General features: G+C 39.8%; 1 protein-coding gene and 1 long non-coding RNA gene across 2 annotated transcripts in view; one reads left to right on the forward strand and one right to left on the reverse strand.

Moving 5' to 3' along the window:
• Positions 1 to 8,974, reverse strand: part of UBR1 (ubiquitin protein ligase E3 component n-recognin 1) — a 166,626-nt gene extending 157,652 nt beyond the window's left edge. The window contains exon 1 of the mRNA XM_069596070.1: positions 8,057 to 8,974. Coding sequence (XP_069452171.1) covers positions 8,057 to 8,137 — 81 coding nt within the window. The 5' untranslated portion in view covers positions 8,138 to 8,974. The remainder of the gene's footprint in view (positions 1 to 8,056) is intronic.
• Positions 7,693 to 9,880, forward strand: LOC138443537 (uncharacterized). Its single transcript, XR_011258193.1, has 2 exons — positions 7,693 to 7,881; positions 8,122 to 9,880. It is a non-coding gene; the product is annotated as an uncharacterized lncRNA (long non-coding RNA).
• Positions 9,881 to 22,200: the final 12,320 nt, after the last annotated feature.

Genomic DNA, 22,200 nt, shown 5'->3' on the forward strand with positions numbered 1-22,200 from the left:
TGAAGGAGAATTATATTTAAGTGATGAACAGCAGACTCCATTCTGGACAGGGTCTGTCATTCCTGAACAGCAAGCAGGCACTTAGAGAAGCACAATAACTCTTCTGAGGTCTTTCAGTAGCATTTATTCAGTACACTGTATTTCCACAAGCACTGAGCTTACTACAGAGTGTAACAACAATTAAAAAAAAAAAAAAGGACTGTACCAAATGCTTTTAAATAACAGACTCACCAAATAACTATTGGTTCTTCAATAGGAGGTATGTTAATCACATTATCTTGGAAGAACACGTAGGAAGGAGATCACAGGAATCATTTGGGACTAAAGAGGCCTTAATAGTCTGTTTTAAGCCATCTGAGTTAAAAGCTTAGAGAAAATTGTTTCACAGAGCCCAACATATGATTAACGCTTTCAAAGAAATCTAAGGTAACCCTCAAAGCCAGCACACATAAAGGATGGACAGATACTACATTGGTTTATTCTGTGTCACTGATTTATATACACATCTAGCCAGACAGACTCTCTATGCACTGCTGAGAATAAAAACCTCTTTATTTGCAGGACAATGTCTGTTATTAAACATAAGCAGTCACTCTCAAGCACCAGTTCATCTATAGTAAGTTACTAGAGGGACTGAAGCTGTCACTCTTGACTTGTAGTTTTAGAATTTCATTTATGACTCTACAGAATTTGGTACTGAAAATCAGAATTTTCCCTAGCTGTCTACAACAGAAATTAGGAGATGTTTATGGAAAAAAAGCAACAGGCACTAGGCCCTGCTATGATCTGGTGGGAAAGGGCTTAAGTCTGGACTCAATAGACTTTCGTTTTCATCTTTGTCTTCTTACTCTAAGTTTGCTCTTACTACAGAAAGCTGTGCTCCGGCCTAAAACAATATATACAAATGTCTAAGGAAAAATGTCTCCACACTGAAAATGGTATATAACTTCTCACTCCTTCTCTCAACATTTTAGAGTCAACTATCAACAAAAGACTATGTTATCTTTTAAAGATCCCCTACACACATGAGAGTGTAGATAACTTTTCTTTGATTTTTCATAATGATTACTGCACAAACATAACAATAATAAACTTGGAGAAAAAAAAAATCAAACAAACCCAAATCTCCCCATTTGGGCACAAAATAACTTCAGCAGCAATAGAAATGTCCTTCATTCTAACGTGGTGGTAGTCACACAAGTATATACATTTGTCAAAACTCATCAATCAAACACTTCAAATGGAAAATTCCCTGGTAGTCCAGTGGTTAGGACTTCATGCTTTCACTGCCAACCGCCTGGGTTCAATCTCTGGTTGGGGAACTAAGGCCAAACAAAAAAGACCTAAAATGGATGCATTTTATGTACATAAATCATACCTCCATAATGTTGATAGTTTTTAAATCCTTCCTCAATTTTAAACTTTTAAGCCTCATTATCTCTTAACCTCTTCAACTCCTATTACCTTTTCTTCCACTTATGTCTTTTCACTCTTTCACTCATTCATTCATTAAAATTCACACACTCAATAAAAAATCTGAAGCACTGTGCTAGGTATCGGAGATACAGACGTGAACAAGAAACATTTCATGTCCTTAAGGAGTTTACTGTCTAGAAAGACAGACAGACAGTAAACAGGAATGTTGTGTATAGCCCAAGACACGCTACATACAAAAGGAGTATGCAAGGAATGCACAGTGGTGCATCAAACCTGGCTCTCCCACCACAAAAAACCTGGTGTGCCTCCAAATGTTTCTCAAACTCCCAAATTCCCCTTTATGACCATAATCTGCAGTCCTTCCACTTATGTCAATTCCATAACCTTTACCACCTCAAATCTTACCAATTCCCCCAGAACTCCTGTTTTGGCTTTCCTTACCTCCCATTCATCCCAGACGCCAAGGTTAGCCACTATCCTAATATGTCCCTCATTCACCTCTCATCCTCCACCCGTAATCTCCCCCCCCAACCACTACAATCTTGCTAAACAAATCACTTATGTGGATTCTCTTTTATTCATTGCTGCTGCTGCTAAGTCGCTTCAGTCGTGTCCGACTCTGTGAGACCCCATAGACAGCAGCCCACCAAGTTCCCCTGTCCCTGGGATTCTCCAGGCAAGAACACTGGAGTGGGTTGCCATTTCCTTCTCCAATGCATGAAAGTGAAAAGTGAAAGTGAAGTCGCTTTATTCATTATGAGTATATAAATGTCTGCTTTATCAAGCATATACCAGAACAGATCAGTGAACAAATCAGACATCCTGGTACAAGAAACAGACTTTTTTGTTTGTTTGTTTTTTTCAGAAATAGACATTTAAACAATAAAGACAATACAGTAATTACAGATCATAATAAGTACAGTGAAGGAAATAAACAGAGTGCTTTGACAGAGAATTGTAAGAGGAACCCATCTTTAGACAAGTATCAAGAAAAGGCAGAGGAAAAATACTACAAAGAACAGCAAGCAAGGTACAGCCCTTGAAGTAAGACAAGAGATTGGACTTATTTTAGAAACTAGGATAGCTAAAAGTGGATGAAGAAAGTAACAGAGATGAGGGGAGATGAACGGACTGGATCAGGCAGGATCCGGAAGAACTTGTAATGAGTTTAGATTTTATTCCAAGTAGACAGGAAACCAAGGATTTAGGCAGGAGATTGACATGATCTGATTTAGTCTTTAAAAGATTACTCTGATTGCTCTGTGGAGGATGGACTGGAAGAGGGCAAAAACAGAAGCTAAGAGACCACTGCAGTTGCCCAGGCAACAGATGGTGGCTAGGACTAGAGAGGTAGAGTGGGGAAAGATGGTCTGCCTTCATGAGCTATCAGGGACGTGTCACCTACTGAGACAGGGATAACAAAACTTAATCTGCCTCCCCTCGTTGCCCTCCCCAAACCTGGTCTTTCCTCACAGTATATGACAAAGACATGGCCATGAATGCTTAAGTCAAAAACTGGGGATCCAGATGTCATGTTTCTTCCCTTCTCTGTCTTGCCTAATCCATAAACAAATCTTTCTACTTCTAGCATACTTCCAAAACCTCTCTCCAATCCACCCACTTCTCTTCATCTCCAGTGACACTGCTCTAGCACAAGCCACCATCAGCTATGGCTTGGTTACTGTAGTTGCTTCCTAATTGCTCCTCCATTTGAAACACTTTTCAGACATCCAAGTGGATATATCAGGAAGGCAGCTGGATCTGTGATTGTGCTGCTCAGAAGTGAGATGACCCAGAGATATAAATTTGGGAACTGAATGAATACAGATGGTATTTAAAGCCACAGAACTGAATGAAATCACATGGACAGAGGATGAACACAGGGAAAAGAACAGAGTTTAGTACTGTATCAGGAGGCATCCTTTGAGATGGACTTAATAAAAAAAAAAATCCAGTTAATGAAGACAGAAGGCAGACGTTCTGTCAGACCACTCCACATACTACACATTCCCAACCGCTGTCAGTCTTCACTTCCTAGACCCAGTAAAGCACCTTCTCTCAGAAACTACTGCCTATGACACTGCACTACTCTCATCTCCTACCTGCTTGGCTGCATCCTTTCTACGTCCTTCTCCACCGACTATCCCTGAAATTTAATCATTCCTGTCTCCCTCCTCTTCTCCCTCGCTTCCTCCCTCTCTCTTCAACTGTCTGTCTCTGTGTATCTAGACATACACACACACACACACACCCTCCTTCTCAAAGATCTTATCCATCCCCACAACCTCAACTGTCAACTCTACACTGAGAATTTCCAAATTTTTCTGGCTAAGCCTTAACTTTAAGTGTGGCCCACAGACCAGGACTACATTCAAAGGGCATTCTTGGGAAAATGAAAATTCTCAGACTCCAACCCAGACCTATAGAATCAAGTCCCCTAATGATTCTTAAGCAATGGCTAACCTAATAAACATCCAATAATTCATAGCCATTATTTCTAATATTCTAACACTGAGGCCTTACAAATAGCTGTGGTAAGAAGAGAAACGAAAAGCAAAGGAGAAAAGGAAAGATATACCCATTTGAATGCAGAGTTCCAAAGAATAGCAAGGAGAGATAAGAAAGCCTCCCTCAGCAATCAATGCAAAGAAATAAAGGAAAATAATAGAATGGGAAAGACTAGAGATCTCCTCAAGAAAACTAGAGATACCAAGGGAACATTTCATGCAAAGACAGGCTCAATAAAGGACAGAAATGGTATGGACCTAACAGAAGCAGAAGATATTAAGAAGAGGTGGCAAGAATACACAGAAGAACTGTACAAAAAAGATCTTCACGATCCAGATAATCACGATGGAGTGCTCACTCACCGAGAGCCAGACATCCTGGAATGGCAAGTCAAGTGGGCCTCAGGAAGCATCACTACAAACAAATCTAGTGGAGGTGATGGAATTCCAGCTGACCTATTTCAAATCCTAAAAGATGATGCTGTGAAAAGTGCTGCACTCAATATGCCAGCAAATTTGGAAAACTCAGCAGTGGCCACAGGACTGGAAAAGGTCAGTTTTCATTCCGATCCCAAAGAAAGGCAATGCCAAAGAATGCTCAAACTACTGCACAATTGCACTCATCTCACATGCTAGCAAAGTAATGCTCAAAATTCTCCAAGCCAGGCTTCAGCAATACGTGAACCGTGAACTTCCAGATGTTCAAGCTGGTTTTCGAAAAGGCAGAGGAACCAGAGATCAAATTGCCAACATCCACTGGATCATTGAAAAAGCAAGAGAGTTCCAGAAAAACATCTATTTCTGCTTTATTGATTATGCCAAAGCCTTTGTCTGTGTGAATCACAACAAACTGTGGAAAATTCTGAAAGAGATGGGAATACCAGATCACCTGACCTGTCTCTTGAGAAATCTGTATGCAGGCCAGGAAGCAGCAGTTAGAACTGGACATGGAACAGCAGACTGGTCCCAAATTGGGAAAGGAGTACGTCAAGGCTGTATGTTGTCACCCTGCTTATTTAACTTATATGCAGAGTATATCATGAGAAACACTGGGCTGGAGGAAGCACTAGCTGGAATCAAGATTGCTGGGAGAAATATCAATAGCCTCAGATATGCAGATGACACCACCGTTATGGCAGAGAGTGAAGAGGAAATAAAGACCCTCTTGATGAAAGTGAAAGAGGAGAGTGAAAAAGTTGGCTTAAAGCTCAACATTCAGAAAAGTAAGATCACGGCATCTGGTCCCATCACTTCATGGCAAATAGATGGAGAAACAGTAGCTGACTTTATTTTTTGGGGCTCCAAAATCACTGCAGATGGTGACTGCAGCCATGAAACTAAAAGATGCTTATTCCTTGGAAGGAAAGTTATGACCAACCTAGACAGTATATTAAAAAACAGAGACATTACTTTGCCCACAAAGGTCCATCTAATCAAGCCTATGGTTTTTCCAGTAGTTATGTATGGGTATGAGAATTGGACTGTAAAGAAAGCTGAGTGCTGAAGAATTGATGCTTTTGAACTGTGGTGTTGGAGAAGACTCTTGAGAGTCCCTTGCACTGCAAGGAGATCCAACCAGCCTATCCTAAAGGAGATCAGTCTTGGGTGTTCACTGCAAGGACTGATGTTGAAGCTCAAACTCCAATACTTTGGTCACCTAATGTGAAGAGCTGACTCATTTGAAAAGACCCTGATGCTGGGAAAGATTGAGGGCAGGAGGAGAAGGGGATGACAGAGGATGAGATGGTTGGATGGCATCACCGACTCAATGGACATGAGTTTGGGTAAACTCCGGGAGTTGGTGATGGACAGGGAGGCCTGGCGGGCTACAGTCCATGGGGTTGGAGAGTCGGATATGACTGAGCTATTGAACTGAACTGAACATTCTAATTGCATGTTATGTGACATCAGAAATTTGAGAAACTTCATGCCTGTTGATAGCAATATGACAAAAAAAAAAACTTTCTAAGAAGGAAGTTTGATATAAGAAAAACAGACATAATAATACACAGGGACAGGACTCTAATGGAATTGGTACGATTTCTTAAACCTTTGTAACTGTCACATATTTACTATTTTTGTTTTCCCCTGCCTCCCAATGGCGATTTAAATTCAAATTATTTAAATGTTAAAGAATCTCTGTGCCTGCTTTGCTTAATGAAAAAGAATAAGTAAACTGGAAAGCTTGTATCTTACTCCACAGTCAGGATAAAATTGAAGATGGAATTTTTTAAAAGAACAGGAAAGTAGGAAGATGTCTGGCATCCTAAAGTAGGTGGACAGATCCAAGCCAAAAAAGTAATCCAGAAGCTAACCAGTCACAGGTCTTCATTCACTGTCTCTTGTACTAAAATTTGAGCACTTACTAGTGTCTCTGCTGCTGCTAAGTTGCTTCAGTCCTGTCCGACTCTGTGTGACCCCATAGACGGCAGCCCACCAGGCTCCCCCATCCCTGGGATTCTCTAGGCAAGAATACTGGAGTGGGTTGCCATTTCCTTCTCCAATGCATGAAAGTGAAAAGTGAAAGTGAAATCGCTCAGTCGTGTCTGACTCTTAGCGACCCCATGAACTGCAGCTCACCAGGCTCCCCCATCCATGGGATTTTCCAGGCAAGAGTACTGGAGTGGGGTGCCACTGCCTTTTCCAGTCATCTACCTACTATCTTACAAAACTTAAAGTCTTCCCCAAAGAAATTTAATGTATCTTGAAGAGTTTGCAACATAATTCCAGCTGGACTCCTGTACCATTATCTACTGTTCTAAGTAAATCCAGTCTAGACTGATGAGGTTTAATGCATCACCTGCAAGGAATTAACATCTCAAAGCTTTAAATAAACGCTTGTCATCTTTAGCAACACAAAACTACAGTAACACTTCTGACCACAGCACAGGTTCTCCACTCCTTCGAAGATGTAAAATGCACAGGTTTACATTATGATCAGATGTTTCAGCTGCTTCTAAAGTTTCCCTATCTTCTTACTTCTTATCACCCCAAGCATATGCCTCCTCCTTTAATAGGGTGAAATGAGGTTGAACTGCTACTTAGGTTAGAGGATGGTTGCACTGCCCTAGCTGATAGCCAAACCCTTATTCCAACTTCTTCCCCACCTGATTTTTATCTTCCAGCCAGTCTCTTCAGTCCCTGAAGTGGACTCTTATTTCTGGAGCTCACTCTGTTCTCTCATAAAACAAAACTCAAGTGTCTGCAGGGGTAAAATACTTTAAAAAGTGCTTTTATTAAAACTGCAAACCAAAGAAACATCAGAAAGAAGAGCACATCCCACTTTTCTACATGCACTAATAAAGGCCAATCAATAAAACAACATCAAGCGGTGACCAATATTTGAGTATTTTCTATGTTATTTCCCCACTAGGTGCCTGGGGACATCCAGAACATTCCCAAGTGTTGCCCCCTACCTCTTATCCTCCTTAGTCAGCTTTCTCCCGGTAGTCAGACTATTGACTCAAATTTACTATCTCTGCCTTCTCATCCTCCCCACCCCCAAATATAAGGGAAAAGTGTAGATGCCGATATTAATTAATGGTATCGCTCTGACCTGAAATGTCTGAACATCTCTTTTTCACCTTAAAAAACAACGGCAGAAGACGGGTTTCTCCACTGAGGACTGGGCCTGGGTTCTAAAGATACTACAACGATGTGCTACCCACCGTATCTTGACATGAGTTGACAGTGGCAGCATTCCCTGCCACTATCAGGCCCCACCCAGGCAGCTATGCAATACAACACTAGGTGCAGCGTCCTGGACTCCTATCGTCTGGAGGGGTTAACACTGCGTCTATCGGAAAATGGCTCGTCCCCATACCAGATCATCTAATAACATTACTATTTCTTTCCCCGTCAGGAGAGACATGCTTGAACTTGTCAAGGCTAACAAATTACGAAGTCATTATATTCCAGAGACCTGGCCGGCAGGAAGGTGAGTGATGACTAACTTTTTATTCTGTGGCTTCCATCCAGATCAATCCATACGACTCCCCATTCCCGTAGCTACCATAACGGGTGAAGCCCCACAGCCTCGTGAGCGCGGTAGGAAGGGACTGGGGCGGGGGTGGGGGGGAGGTTACAAAAGGAACTGGCCTTCAGGGACTTACAGACGCCAGTTGCTGAGGGGTCTGCGGCAACTCCGTGCTGACTTCCATCCTCTCTGTGTCCCCAGCCTCCTCGTCCGCCATCTTGAGGGAAACTGACGCCCGCAGTTCCAGACCCCTAGCCAAAGGCGAGCGGAAACCTGTGGCCGGTCTCAGAAACAAGGGGCGACACTTTTACGACGGCCCCTGAAGTTGGGTTTGACGCAGAATCAAAGAGCGACTTCCGGTCCGCTTCCCGGAAGCAGGCGTCACGGCTTGTGCGGCTGGATGCTTCTCCTGTTTTTTTAGTTACTGGGCTTGTTGGCTGAGTGAATGAGTGTACTGCTGGTTTCGATGGTGGGAACTGTTGCACCTACGAGGTAAAAAGCAGATTCAACGTCCATTATGAAAGAAAAAAAAAAAACACTAGAAGCTAAGTGAGAACCCGCCATGGGTCTCTTTCTAGGCGGTTTGTTGTGGGTGTGTTTTGCTTCCCGAAGTACGTGCACTGGTTCTCCAGAGCCCACAAAAATGGGAAAAAAAAAAAAACCAACTAAAAAGTTAAGCTCTCTTTAGGAATGTAACCTGTGGGCACTTCCACATGCGCGCAAGAAAGCTTGTACCCCAGCAGTTCTTGGGAGAGATGGAAGAAATAAAACTTGGAAACGTAGTCATTCATCGGTAGAGGAAAGATGAAATAAACGTGGTATGTCCGCATTATGGAACATCCCGTAGCTCTTGAAAAGAACAGAGTAGCTCTATGTGATACAGTAAAGATAAATGGGAGGGGAAAGCAATCAAGTTGCCGCAAACCATGTTTTGGCGCTTAGCTACATTTTGTTGCTGCTGCTGCTAAGTCGCTTCAGTCGTGTCCGACTCTGTGCGACCCCATAGACGGCAGCCCACTAGGCTCCCCCGCCCCGGGATTCTCCAGGCAAGAACGCTGGAATGGGCTGCCACTTCCTTCTCCAATGCGTGAAAGTGAGAAGTGAAAGTGAAATCGCTCAGTCGTGTCCTGACTCGTAGCGACCCCATGGACTGCAGCCTACCAGGCTCCTCAGTCCATGGGATTTTCCAGGCAAGAGTACTGGAGTGGGTTGCCATTGCTTTCTAAGTAGCTATATTTTAAATGCGAAAGAAACTGTTGGAAGGGAACAGAGCAAACTATCAACGATTCTGAGAAACAGGAGAGTCTTCTGTAGTGTACTAAATTGTTGACAAATTAAGTAATTTTAAAATGTATTTTTTAACAAAAGGAAAAAATAAAGCTCCTAACGCTCTGGAAAGAATGAATAGTAGTTAACTGTTTGGGAAAAGATTAAATTAGATCTTTATCTCAAATAGTATATAAAAGTAAAGAATTGAGGTGTTAACTGCTTTAAGAAAGTAAGAAGTAAATACATTTTATAGTATTGGGATGGAGAAGGCTTTTTAAAGCATGACAGAAAAGCCAGAAAATATACAATATAGAAAATATTACAAGGCAGAAAATAGAGACAATATAAAAAGACTGGGTGCATGCATGCCTGCTAAGTGGCTTCAGTCATGTCCTACTCTGTGCGACCCCATGGACAGCAGCCCACCAGGCTCCTCTGTCCACAGGATTCTCTAGGCAAGAATACTGGAGTGGGTTGCCATTTCCCTCTCGGATTTAATCGCTGTCACGTCTAACTCTTTGGAACCCCATGGACCATAGCCCACTAGGGCCTTCTGTCCATGGGGTTTCCCAGGCAAGAATGCCATTTCCTTCTCCAAAAAGACTGGGTGGGTAATTTCAAAAAAGATAGGCAATTTCATCAAAATTAAAAATTTACACATAAAAATAAATTTTAAAAGTGAAAAAAAAAAGGGGGGGGGGTAGAAATTCCTACACACTCAGACCAAAGGATACAATCCCAAGAAGGCTTCTAATTTTGAAATTGGACAACATACATAAATACTCATCAATTTTTATAAATATATGAAAAAACCTAACTAGTAAGTTGCTGCTGCTGCTAAGTCATTTCAGTCGTGTCTGACTCTGTGCAACCCCATAGACGGCAGCCCATCAGGCTCCCCCATCCCTGGGATTCTCCAGGCAAAAACACTGGAGTGGGTTGCCATTTCCTGCTCCAATGCATGAAAGTGAAAGTGAAGTCACTCGGTCGTGTCCAACTCTTAGCGACCCCATGGACTGCAGCCCACCAGGCTCCTCCATCCATGGGATTTTCCAGGCAACAGTATTGGAGTGGGATGCCAGTGCCTTCTCCAGTCATTACTGGCAATGGAGAAAAATTACAAACAACTTGGATGCCCTCAATAAAGGATACTGGCTAAACTATGGTCACACATACAATGTAATACACTGCAGCGTTTAAAGGTACTATAGAATGTTGGTTCTTAAAGTGTGGTCCACAGACCCCATGAGGGTTCCTAAGACTGGGAAAGTTTGTGAGGTAAAAACTTTTTGTGGTAATGGTGAAGAAGTTATGTGCTTTTTTTTAGAAAAACATGTTTGTATTTGTAATTACTGTTGCAGAAGCAATGGTGGGTGAAACTGTTGGCCACAGCACAAAATAAAGGCAGTGATACCAACAGCAACTAGTCACCGAAGTCACTAGTTATTTCCTCATCACCTTTCTTTCTTTTGCTTAAAAAGGATGGGGGTGGGGAGGGTGAGGAGCCTGTTTCCCTTAACAATGTTCTTGATGCAACAGTAAAAATTACTAATTTTATTAAATCTCAATCTAATAGTCTTCTAATATTCTGTATAATGAACAGGGAAGTATACCTAAAGCTTTTCTGCTATATCCAAAGTGTTGTGATTGACTTGAAGAAAAGCACTTCTGTGATAGAGTTGCTAGCTGAACCAGCCACCTTTATCATGGAACACTATATTTATTTAAAACAGCTGACAGATAATCTACAGTTATTCAGACTTAGGTATTTGGCAGGCATTTTCTCAGATATGAAAAATAAGCCTTTCTCTTCAAGGAAGATATTTTTTGTCTGCAATAAAATTCTAGCTTTCAAGTGAATGTTTTGTGGAGAACTTGTGTCTGCTGCTGTGAATTTGACAAAGTCTTAGTGAATTTGGTGGGATATTAAAACAATATTGTGTAGTACTGTATAATGAAAAGTATTGACATTTGGAAGATCCATATAAGTCAATGAACCAATATTTTCTAAATGACAAATAACAGGATGTTATGAAATCCAGCATGGGTAAAAGATCTGTTCAAATTGCTAAAGAGACTAGTAGAATTCAATGTTATGGAGTATAAAAATTTCCATTAAATTAATCTTTAAGATTTTGCTGTTGGACCAGTTCTGGTGTAGCTTCAAAGAGTAATATCCACAGTTATTTGAAAACACACTCCTTTTTCCAACTATGTATTTGTTTGAGGCCAGAGTGTCTTCATATCTTTGAACTAAAACAACATATTACAGTAGATTGAAGAAACAGATATGAGAACCCAGTTGTCTTCTATTAAAAAGATTTGCAAAAATGTAAAACATGGCCACACTTTTTGTTTGTTTTGGAAAACCTGTTTTTCATTTACAAATGTTATTTATTTTAACATAGATTGGCAGTTTATTTTAAACAAATTGTTATTTGTAAATTTTACTCAGTTTTAGTTTCTAATACAGTAGATGTCAACAGATCAACATAAATAGAAAAATTTTGAGTTACCTAAATTTTAAGAGTATAAAAAGATCTTGAGTCCACAATTTGAGAGCCACTGTCAGAGAGGCATTCTTATTGACTTGGGATGATATCGGCCCAACATATTGTTGTGTGGAAAAACCAAGTTGCTAAAACAGTATGATTCTATCTTGGTAAGACAAAGGCACCTAGATATTTAATGAATGCTAATCACCAAAGTATTAATCTCAGTTACCCTGAGTTGAGAATTGTGGAAATTTTATTTTTCAACTTTGTGTATTTTCTTATTTTTCTTGCAATAAATATTTATTATTTGTTTAAAATTTAAATATACCTTTTTTTAAGTTAAAAAAATTACTGAATACCCAGCTAGCTAACTAGATAGTAGATATAGACACCCAATCTATCCAGATCACAGATCTCCCTTGCTAATGTCTTTCCTGATCTAGCCCATTGTGTTGGGGTCTTTGCCTCCTCTTGGAGGAACTAGTAGCTCTACAGCTCTAATTTGTTAGTTCCTTAAGTGCAGGAACCAAGCCATATACATAGAAACGTCAACTACTATGTTAAAGATTTTGATGTATGTTAAAGTTTAACTCTCAGGACGTCCTTGGTGGTCCAGTGGCTAAGACTTTGTGCACCCAAAGCCAAGGGCCAGGGTTCGATCCCTTGTCAGGGAACTAGATCCCACACGCCACAAATAAGTTTGCATACCGCAACTAAGGATCCTGTATGCCACAACTAAGACCCAATGCAGCCAAATAAATACATAAATAAATATTTGAAAATTATATACAAACTCTCAAAAGAATCCTATGATGTTGTTCAAACCTGAAATAGTAAGTAACAAAATGTAGATTCAAAACCTAGGTCTGGGGGCTTCCCTGGTGGTACAGTGGGTAAGACTCAGCCTGCCAATGCAGGGGACACAGGTTCAATCCTTGGTCCAGGAAGATTTCACATACTGAGAAGCAGCTAAGCTCATGAGCCACATCTGAAGCCTGTACACCTAGAGCCTGTGCTCCACAACGAGAAGCCACTGCAAAGAGAAGCCCGCGTACTGCAATGAAGAGTAGCCCTGCTCTCCACAACTAGAGAAAGCCCTTGCAAAGCAATGAAGATCCAGCACAGCCAAAAAAGAAAACAAAGAGCCAAAACCTAGATCTGACTGGCTTCAAAAATTGTGCCTTTGAGCACGTCAGTCTCCTACCTTCTATTTAAGAAAGAGACAAGAAGAAGGAAAGACAGAAAGAGGGCAGAACAAAGAAATTTAAGTCTCTTTTACCACTTTATATGTTAGAAATGTCTTCATTAGGTATCTGGCACACATTTAACATCCTAGTGCATTTATATTAGACATTTTACAGGGCATATTAAATCGCAAGTTATATAAACAGATTTATCATTGCTTTTTCTGATCTAGACAAAGGTGTGGTTTGGCCTAGTTCTGAATAGGATTATGAATTTATTTGATTCTTATATAGAGGCATACTTCTTTTTTAAATTAATGCCAGTTCACAGTAACTTTTGTGAATAAATAAGCTACACAATCATTTTTCAGGTCCCATTTTACTGTTTGAAGTGTTAGCAACAATGGATACTTTCTGGATTCTCCGGGATGACATAGTTGGGACAGCCATGCTCAGAATGGTTTTCCTTAGACTTCTCATTTATTGGTTGTACTAGAGGTTTTCAACCCTGGTTACACATTCAGTTCAGTTCAGTCACTCAGTCTTGTCCTACTCTTTGCAACCCCATGGACTCTTGGAGCGTACTCAAACTCATGTCCATTGAGTCAGTGATGCCATCCAACCATCTCATCCTCTATTGTCCCCTTGTCCTCCTGCCTTCAATCTTGCCCAGCATCAGAGTCTTTTCCAGTGAGTCAGAATTGATTACACATTAGGATCTTCCTAATGCCAGGCTTCATTCTAGTGATTTTGATTTAATTAGGGGTGAGACTGGAGTGTTCATTTTTTAAAACCTCTCTCAAGTGATCTTAAGGAGCAATCAGGAACCCTTAGGTGATTCCATTATATATGTATGCATTTTTTAAACTTTAGACATTTTGTATTGGGGTATAGTCGATTAACAACGCTGTGGTAGTTGTTTCAGGTGAATAACAAAAGGACTCAGCCATGTATACACACGTATCCATTCTCTCCCAAACCCCACCTCCCATCCAGGCTGGCACAACATTGAGCAGAGTTCCATGTGCTATACAATAAGTTGGTTATGCATAAAATATAGCAGTGTGTACGTGACCTTCCCAAAGTCCCTAACTATCCCTTTCCCCATAAGTTCGTTTTATGAGTCTGAGAGTCTATTTTGTAAGTTCATTTGTATCATTCTTTTTTTTTTTTAGATTCCAGTTACAAGGGATGTCATATGATATTTCTCCTTCTCTGTATGACTTACTTCATTCATTATGACACTCTCTAGGTCCATCTGTTGGAGAAGGCAATGGCACCCCCTCCAGTACTCTTGCCTGGAAAACCCCATGGATGGAGGAGCCTGGTGGGCTGCAGTCTATGGGGTCTCGAAGAGTCAGACACCACTGAGTGACTTCACTTTCACTTTTCACTTTCCTGCATTGGAGAAGGAAATGGCAACCCACTCCAGTATTTTTGCCTGGAGAATCCCAGGGACGGAGGAGCCTGGCGGGCTGCCATCTCTGGGGTTGCACAGAGTCGGACACACCTGAAGCGACTTAGCAGCAGCAGCAGCAGCAGCAGCAGATCCATCCATGTGGCTGCAAATGGCATTATTTCATTCTTTTTAATGGCTGAGTAATATTCCATTGTATATATGTACCACATCTTCTTTACCCATTCTTCTGTTCCCTTCCAGCTCAGAGGTAAAGAATCCTCCAGCAATGCAGGGTGATTCTGTTTTAATGACCTCATTCTCTGGGACATTTTCTTATATAGGATGATAGTAGCACCTGCATAATTCTTCCTGCCGGTACAAACCCTTGCTATTCCTCAGTGAGATTAGGGAAGAGCAGCCTTCCTAGTTGGTCTCCTTACTTCCTCTTTGCTCAAATTCATATTCTTAAATATAAATCTGATCATGTGACTTACCTCAGTGTATTAGGCAACTGCTCTGTAGGCTAAAGCCTAACACTTAAGCATGACATTCAAAGTCCGTCTCAAACTGGCTTGAAATGACTTTTGCTAGTCTTGCTTCCCTGGCACCACTCATCTTAAACTATCTGCACTGTGTTTCCCACACACTATCCAGTCTCATGCTTTCTGTGGTTTTGCAGAGGTTAGTTCCTTGGCCTAGAGTGCCCACCTCCTTCACCACAATTCTTGCTATAAAGAGATTTTGGTTAATTCTTTAGGGATCAGCTTATATAAGACTCCATCTGAGACGTTTTCTGATTCAGTCATTCTCCAGCAGACATAATTCCCCCTCTGTGTTTTCATTGCACTTTAAATGGCTCTGCTGTAGCACTTACCGTGTGACAGTTATTTAGATGCCGGTTGACCCTGCTAGACTGTGAGATTCTTGAGAACAGGAATTCTCTCTCAGCTTTGTATTCATTAGCACACAGTGGCTGCCTGCCATATCGTGGATGGTCAAAACTTATGGAAAAATCTCAGAAAAGATGAAAATACTACATGATGCAAATTACTGTGATTTATAAATTGTTCTTAAAATATAGTCTTAAAAATCAACCCATATCCATTGACAGATGAATGGATAAAGAAGTTGTGGTACATATACACAACGGGATATTACTCAGCCATGAAAAGGAATGCATTTAAGTCAGTTCTGATGAGACTGATGAACTTAAAGCCTATTATACAGAGTGAAGTAAGTCAGAAAGAGAAAGATAAATATCATTTACTAATGCATATATATGGAATCTAGAAAAATGGTACTTAAGAATTTATTTGCAGGACAGCAGTGGAGAAACAGAGAATAGACTTACAGACGTGGGGAGGGGAAGAGAGGGTGAGATGTATGGAGAGGGTAACATGGAAACTTACATTACCATATGTAAAATAGATAGCCAATGGGAATTTGCTGTATGTCTCAGGAAACTCAAACAGAGCCTCTGTATCAACCTAGAGGGGTGGGAGGGAGGTTCAAAAGGGAGGGGATATATGTATACCTATGGCTGATTCATGTTGAGGTTTGACAGAAAAAAACAAAATTCTCTAAAGCAATTATCCTTCAATTAAAAAATCAACTCATAAAACATGCAGTGGTCCACAATAATTTCCAAATCCAGCTTAGAAACTAGCACTTACTATATTTATTTAATCATTAAAGGCTTCTTTCTAGGAATCTTAGAGTTTTCAGCCTGAGACCTTCTTAAAATGCAAGTTATCTTTGAGAAAGATGATTTCCTATCAGTTTACCTTTTGGTAGGGCTCAGTTTAACAGATGCCTGAAATTCAGCTTCTATGAATTGTACATGGCGTTAGAGGTTGGGTTTCAAAAGACACTGACTCTGAAGCAGAGATTAGTATAGAGGTTTATTAGGGAGATCAACACCTGTATCTTTTCTGTTAGAGATAACAATGGGTTATTAGATTTGTCTAGTCAATAAAAAGTGACAGAGCTGACTTCAACACAGATTTCTCTGAGTTTCTTAGCTACAAGACTGTATTGCCTGAAAAGTGTGACTTCAGCCTGAAACCAACAGGTACTCCTGGAGAAGAGATTGTGACAAATGAAAGGCGATAGTGGAAAATAACTCTGTGAATAAAGTAATAAAAGAAAGGACAGTGACTTAAAAGACCTGGGTAGATGGGGTGAATCGTGTGGATAAAAAACCAGGGAGACCCAAAAAAGGCTGCACAGGATTTAAATGAATGTGTTATCTTTACTGAGAATTTTCTGAAACTGCTTTATTGTTTCAGTAAGGCTACAACTGAAGATAGAGGATGAAAAAGATGAGAACACAATACTGTTTCTTTAGGGGGGAGAAAAAAGAAGAAAGGAAGAATTGAGTGAAAGAAGTGGAGGTGAGGCATGAAGAAAGCAAGGACTTGTGACCTGCGTTGAAGGCAAATGGAGTTGGATTACAGAAGAGTCTAGTGACCTTCTGGGCACAAGGCAAAATGAGCAGACAAGAAGGTCAAGTGAGCAGATGAGTGAAAGGAAAAGGGGGATGAAAGAAAATTAGTGGAGATAGAGAAGATAAGCTCTTAACAAACTCATAAAGACATAAAGTAGGATAGTGGCTATTAGTGGCTCAGGGGTAGGGAGGGAAGAAGGAGGAATTAATGTTTAATGGCTACACATTTTCAGGTTGAAATGCTGAAGAGTTCTGAAGAAGGAAGGAGGTGATGGTTGCACAACAAAGTGAATGTATTCAATGCCACTGAATTGTACACTTAAACATTGTTCAGGTGTGAGCTCAGTCAATCAGTCATGTCCTACTCTTTGTGTCCCCATAGTCTGTAGCCTGCCAGGCTCCTCTGCCCATGGAATTTTCTAGGCAGAAATACTGGAGTGGGGTGCCACTTCAGGGGATCTTCCTCCAGGGAATCTTCCCAACCCAGGGATCGAACCTGTGTCACTTGTGTCTCCTGCATTGGCAGGCATATTCTTTATCACTAGCACTACCCTGGAAAGCCCTTAAATATTGTTAAGGTGTGTAAAACAAGGAATGTTACCAACCATTCCAGTTTGACAAGGATTAAGTTGCAATCCACTGCAGTTTCCAACCCTGAAGGGAATTTAAAATGGAGAAAAATAGGAAGCATTCTGTGCTTTGGATATAAGGACACCTAGATAGTTAAGATGCATATCTAAGGAAAGCTTTCAATGACCCCAGATTCTTGCATCTTCCCACATGTAGAAAAGCACTAAAATCACTCCCTTGAAATATCTGTTCTTTGAGATTAGCAGTGATCTTTATATGTCTGACTACATGCTTTTTACAGCAAAACATTCATATATATACTGACTACTTCCTTGCTTCTTCACAGAAGTTTCTTAGAGCTGTCTGAGATGCTGTCTCCTGGGCTATGGTTCTCAGTAATGTCTGTGAATAAAACTGAAACTTACTGCTCTTAGGTTGTTTGAGTTTTTCAGTCAGCAGATATATAATGTGTTCAGGCGTCCTGGGTTCGATCCCAGGGTGGGGAAGATCCCATAGAAAAGAGAATGGCTCCCCACTCTAGTATTTTTGCCTGGGAAATTCCGTGGACAGAGGAGCCTGGTGGGCTATAGTCCATGGGGTCACAAAGAGTTGGACATGACTGAGCAGTTAACATGTATTTTATCACATTTTTATAAAAAAAAATCTTTATAAACACAAACCTCTTGATTATACTACTTTAACTCTCTATGGAAATTGAAACCATGCCCCACAGTGACAGGAATAGAATAATGTAGTTATACAGATAGTTATAGAAGTCCCAGTAGGGGTCTATAGGTAGAGAGGAAAACCTAGGGAACTTTGGGAGACCACTGTAAGTTAATGAGAGCTCAAGAAAGTTATTGGAACATTGTGGAGTGAAGCAGGCTTGACTAACTGTAAATCCATAAATAAAAGCATGAGAGAGATCTCAGGTCATTAGGTGAAAGAAAAAAATGTTACAACCCTTTTACTGATTTGAATCTGCATGATGATAGTCCTAGTTTGACTTCATAGGGTCAGACACTCTCATGCTCAATATGAAGGAGGAGCTAGTGATGTAAACCTGATGTCTATCTGAAGAATGAGGAAGAAGGCAGTCTTTCCCCCTACCCTACTTTCCTTTGGTTATAAAACTGTAGCGCTTGCCTGGAAAATCCCATGGGCAGAGGAGCCTGGTAGGCTACAGTCCATGTGGTTACAAAGAGTTGGACAGGGCTGAGCGAGTTCACTTTCACTTTCACTGGATAGAGCCCCTTGCCTGCCCACTTGAATCTCTTACAAGCTTCGTATATTAATAAATCTACTTGCAATCTCTTTGCCTCTTGCTAAAGTCCTTCTGCACTGAGAATCAAAGAACCTGAGTCTCAGTAAGTCCAGACACGAGGTGAGTGATTTTAATTAAAAGCCCATGGGTTCAAGTCCCAGTCTGGGTTTAGACTGGGTTTGAGTCCCAGTCAGAGATGCACAGTTTCAATAGAGTTAACAGAAGTGGATAACTAATAAAAATTGTTGAGCTTGTCTTATGGAACAGTGGATGGGGTAAGAGTTTGTTGAAACTGCTCTGCTTGTAAATGGCCTTCATTGATTAAAGTCACTTTCTTTCTTGTTAATTGCACACTCTCCTAGCTTCACACAGCCCAGTTGTTTCACAGGAATTTGGAATTACCTCTTGCCCAGTGCAAGCTAGCCCTGGACTGGTTAGGTCCATTGGCCTTTAAAACTCAGGGTGGGCAAGTGTCCGATAAATAGCCTCTTGATATCAGAGGGCTGGAAAACTCCACCTTCCACTCATGCAAAGCAGTTCCATTTTCAATATGCAGAAACATGTAACCCAGATGCAGCTGCACAGAATGAATATTACCTCACCTTTCCTCCTACCTCCAACCACCTTTCCTCATGCTTAAGACCACCCTGCTAATCCCATAGTATCACCCCTCCTTCCACCCCCACCTTTGTGAGGCAGATCTGAGACTTGTTCTCCCATTTCCTCACTTGGCTGCCTTGTGAACAAACTCTTTCTTAGTCATAAACCTCAGAGTCTCAGTGTTTGGTTTACTGTGTGTCAAGCAAATGGATCTCACTGAGTAATAAGATGACTTCAAAGAACAATGACTTAATACAATTTCATATTTTAAAATAAGGTTAGTTTAAGAAATAGTGATCTGATGATAATTTTTACAACTCATGTTTATGAGTCACATAGTTCAACATGAGTATTGTTGACAATGTATATTGTATTGTCAAATACCCAAGTGATAAATTTTCCCTTGACTTTAGTTCTAGGAAATTTTGTTTTCATGGTGAATTGCTGCTTGCTAATTTATGAGATTACAAGAAATCTAGCTTTCTCCTTTGGCTATCAGGAACTGAGAACCAACTTTTATACTAATTTGTAGCGATTAGCTGGTCAAATCAGTATGTCTCTGGAGAATCATTTATCATCATTAAATAAATAAATTCCTGTTTCTTCTTAAAATTAACTTCACTTGTTAAAATTAATTAATTTTTAAAGAATGAAGCAAAGATGAAGACTTTTAATGATAAAAGGTACACTTCACAGAGAAGATAGACATCCTAAGCAATTAGACACCTAACAACAAAGAAGCAAAGCTACATAAGGCAAAAATCAGAAGAAATGTAAGGGAAAAGAAAAAAATATATAATCATAGTGAGACTCATTAACATTTCTCTGAGAATATTTTATCAAGTGCAGAAAAAATAAGAATAGGAGCATCTTGAGTGATATCATTAATAATTTAAATATAGATTTCTACTTATATGAATCATATTCAACACAAATATATTTAAAATTTTGTATCTTATATGTTGTTATTAGATGTCCCTAGGACATTTAGAAAAACTGGTAAAAAGATAAACATTACTAAATTTTGAAAAGTAGAATTCTTTTTTGTGTGTGTGATTCAGTTACATATACACATATATTTGAAATTATTTTCCATTATAGGTTATTACAAGATATTGACTATAGTTCCCACTGTTATACAGTAAACCTCTGTTGTTTGTTGCATATCAATTTTTTTAAAATTAGAAATCTAGCATTCTGTTCATACTGAGTCAAACAAGTAAAATAAAAATGTCATAAATTTTTGAGTTAGGCAAAAATTCTTAAGTTTTCTAAAATATATATACTATACATATTATATATGTGTATACAAAAGCTTTTCTACTATGATTGATAAAGGCTTGAGAAAGAACATCAAATAGAAAAAGAAATGGAGAAATTGGAACACATAAACTAAGTGAAATGGGAGCACTGAATATGAAATAGAAAAAGTGAAACAAACTAGATAAAAGTAAAAGATTCTCATATAGTCCAGTTGTTTTTAAACATGGCTGTTCATTAGAAACATATCTGGAGCTCTGGGAAAAAAACAAAAGCAATACCTGGGCATTAGTATTTTTCAAAAAATTCCAAGATAATTCTTATATGCATCTGGATTTTAAAAAGTGAGTACAGGTTTTTCTATTAAATGGTAGTTTTGGTGATAATAGAATTCTCTTATTTTTCTGTTGACCAATCATGATACAATGGTATTAAGTGAGTAATAGTTACATAATCACAATAGTAAAATATGTTTATGAGTTTTCACAATCAACAGACAAAAAATAAAAGATAATTACAATTGCAAGCATAATGGGAACATGATTAACCTAACAATATAAAATAATCACATACAATTTGGAGGGGTCAAGCAGAGTGATGTGGTAAGTGTCAGTGCATATGTGCACATGTTCAGTCTAAGTCAGTCTATGTCTTTTGGTGGGTGCATTTAATCTATTTACATTTAAGATAATGTCAATATGTATAATCCTAGTGAAAGTGTTAGTCACTCAGTCGTATCCAACTGCGACCACATAGTCTGTCCATGGAAATTCTCTAGGCAAGCATACTGGAGTGGGTTGCCATTCCCTTCTCCAGATTGTCTTCCCCAGCCAGTGACTGAACCTGGGTCCCCATTGCAGGCAGATTCTGTACCATCTGAGCTACCAGGAAAGCCCCCTGGTAACAATTTTATTACTGTTTTCTGAATTGTTTTGGGTTTATTTTCTGTAGTTTGGTCTTTTCGTTCTCGTTTCCTGTGTAGAGAAGTTCCTTTAGCATTTGTTGTAAAGCTGGTTTGGTAGTGCTGGGTTCTCTTAACTTTTGCTTGTCTGGAAAGCTTTTGATTTCTCCATCAAATATGAAGGAGAATCTTGCTGGGTAGAGTATTCTTGCTTGTAGTTTCTTCTCTTTCATCACTTTAAATATATCATGCCATTCTCTTCTTGCTTGTAGAGTTTCTGTTGAGAAATCAGCTGGTAGCCTGATGGGAGTTTCCTTGTATGTTTTTTGTCATTTTTCCCTTATTGCTTTTAATATTTTATCTCTGTCTTTAATTTTTTATCAGTTTGATTTCTATGTTTCTCGGTGTGTCCCTCCTTGGGTTTGTCCTGCCTGGGACTCTCTGTGCTTCCTGGACTTGGTCAACTATTTCCTTCCCCGTGTTAGGGAAGTTTTCAGCTATTATCTCTTCAGATATTTTCTCAGGTCCTTTCTCTCTTCTCCTTCTGGGGCCCCTATAATGTGAATGTTTGTGTGTTTAATGTTGTCCCAGAGGTCTCTTAGGCTGTCTTCATTTTTTTCATTCTTTTTTCTATTTTCTGCTCTGCAGCAGTGATTTCCACCATTCTGTCCTCCAGGTAATTTATTCTTTTTTCTGCCTCAGTTATTCTGCTGTTGATTCCTTCTAGTGTATTATTCATCTCTGTTTGTTTGTTCTTTACTTCTTCTAGGTCTTTGGTAAACATTTCTTGCATCTTCTCAATCTTTGCCTCCATTCTTTTTCCAAGACCCTGAATCATCTTCACTATCCTTATTCTGAATTCTTTTTCTGGAATGTTGCATATTTCCACCTC

Source organism: Ovis canadensis, chromosome 7 (genome assembly GCF_042477335.2).
Source record: "Ovis canadensis isolate MfBH-ARS-UI-01 breed Bighorn chromosome 7, ARS-UI_OviCan_v2, whole genome shotgun sequence".
In the NCBI taxonomy this organism is placed as follows: domain Eukaryota; kingdom Metazoa; phylum Chordata; class Mammalia; order Artiodactyla; family Bovidae; genus Ovis; species Ovis canadensis.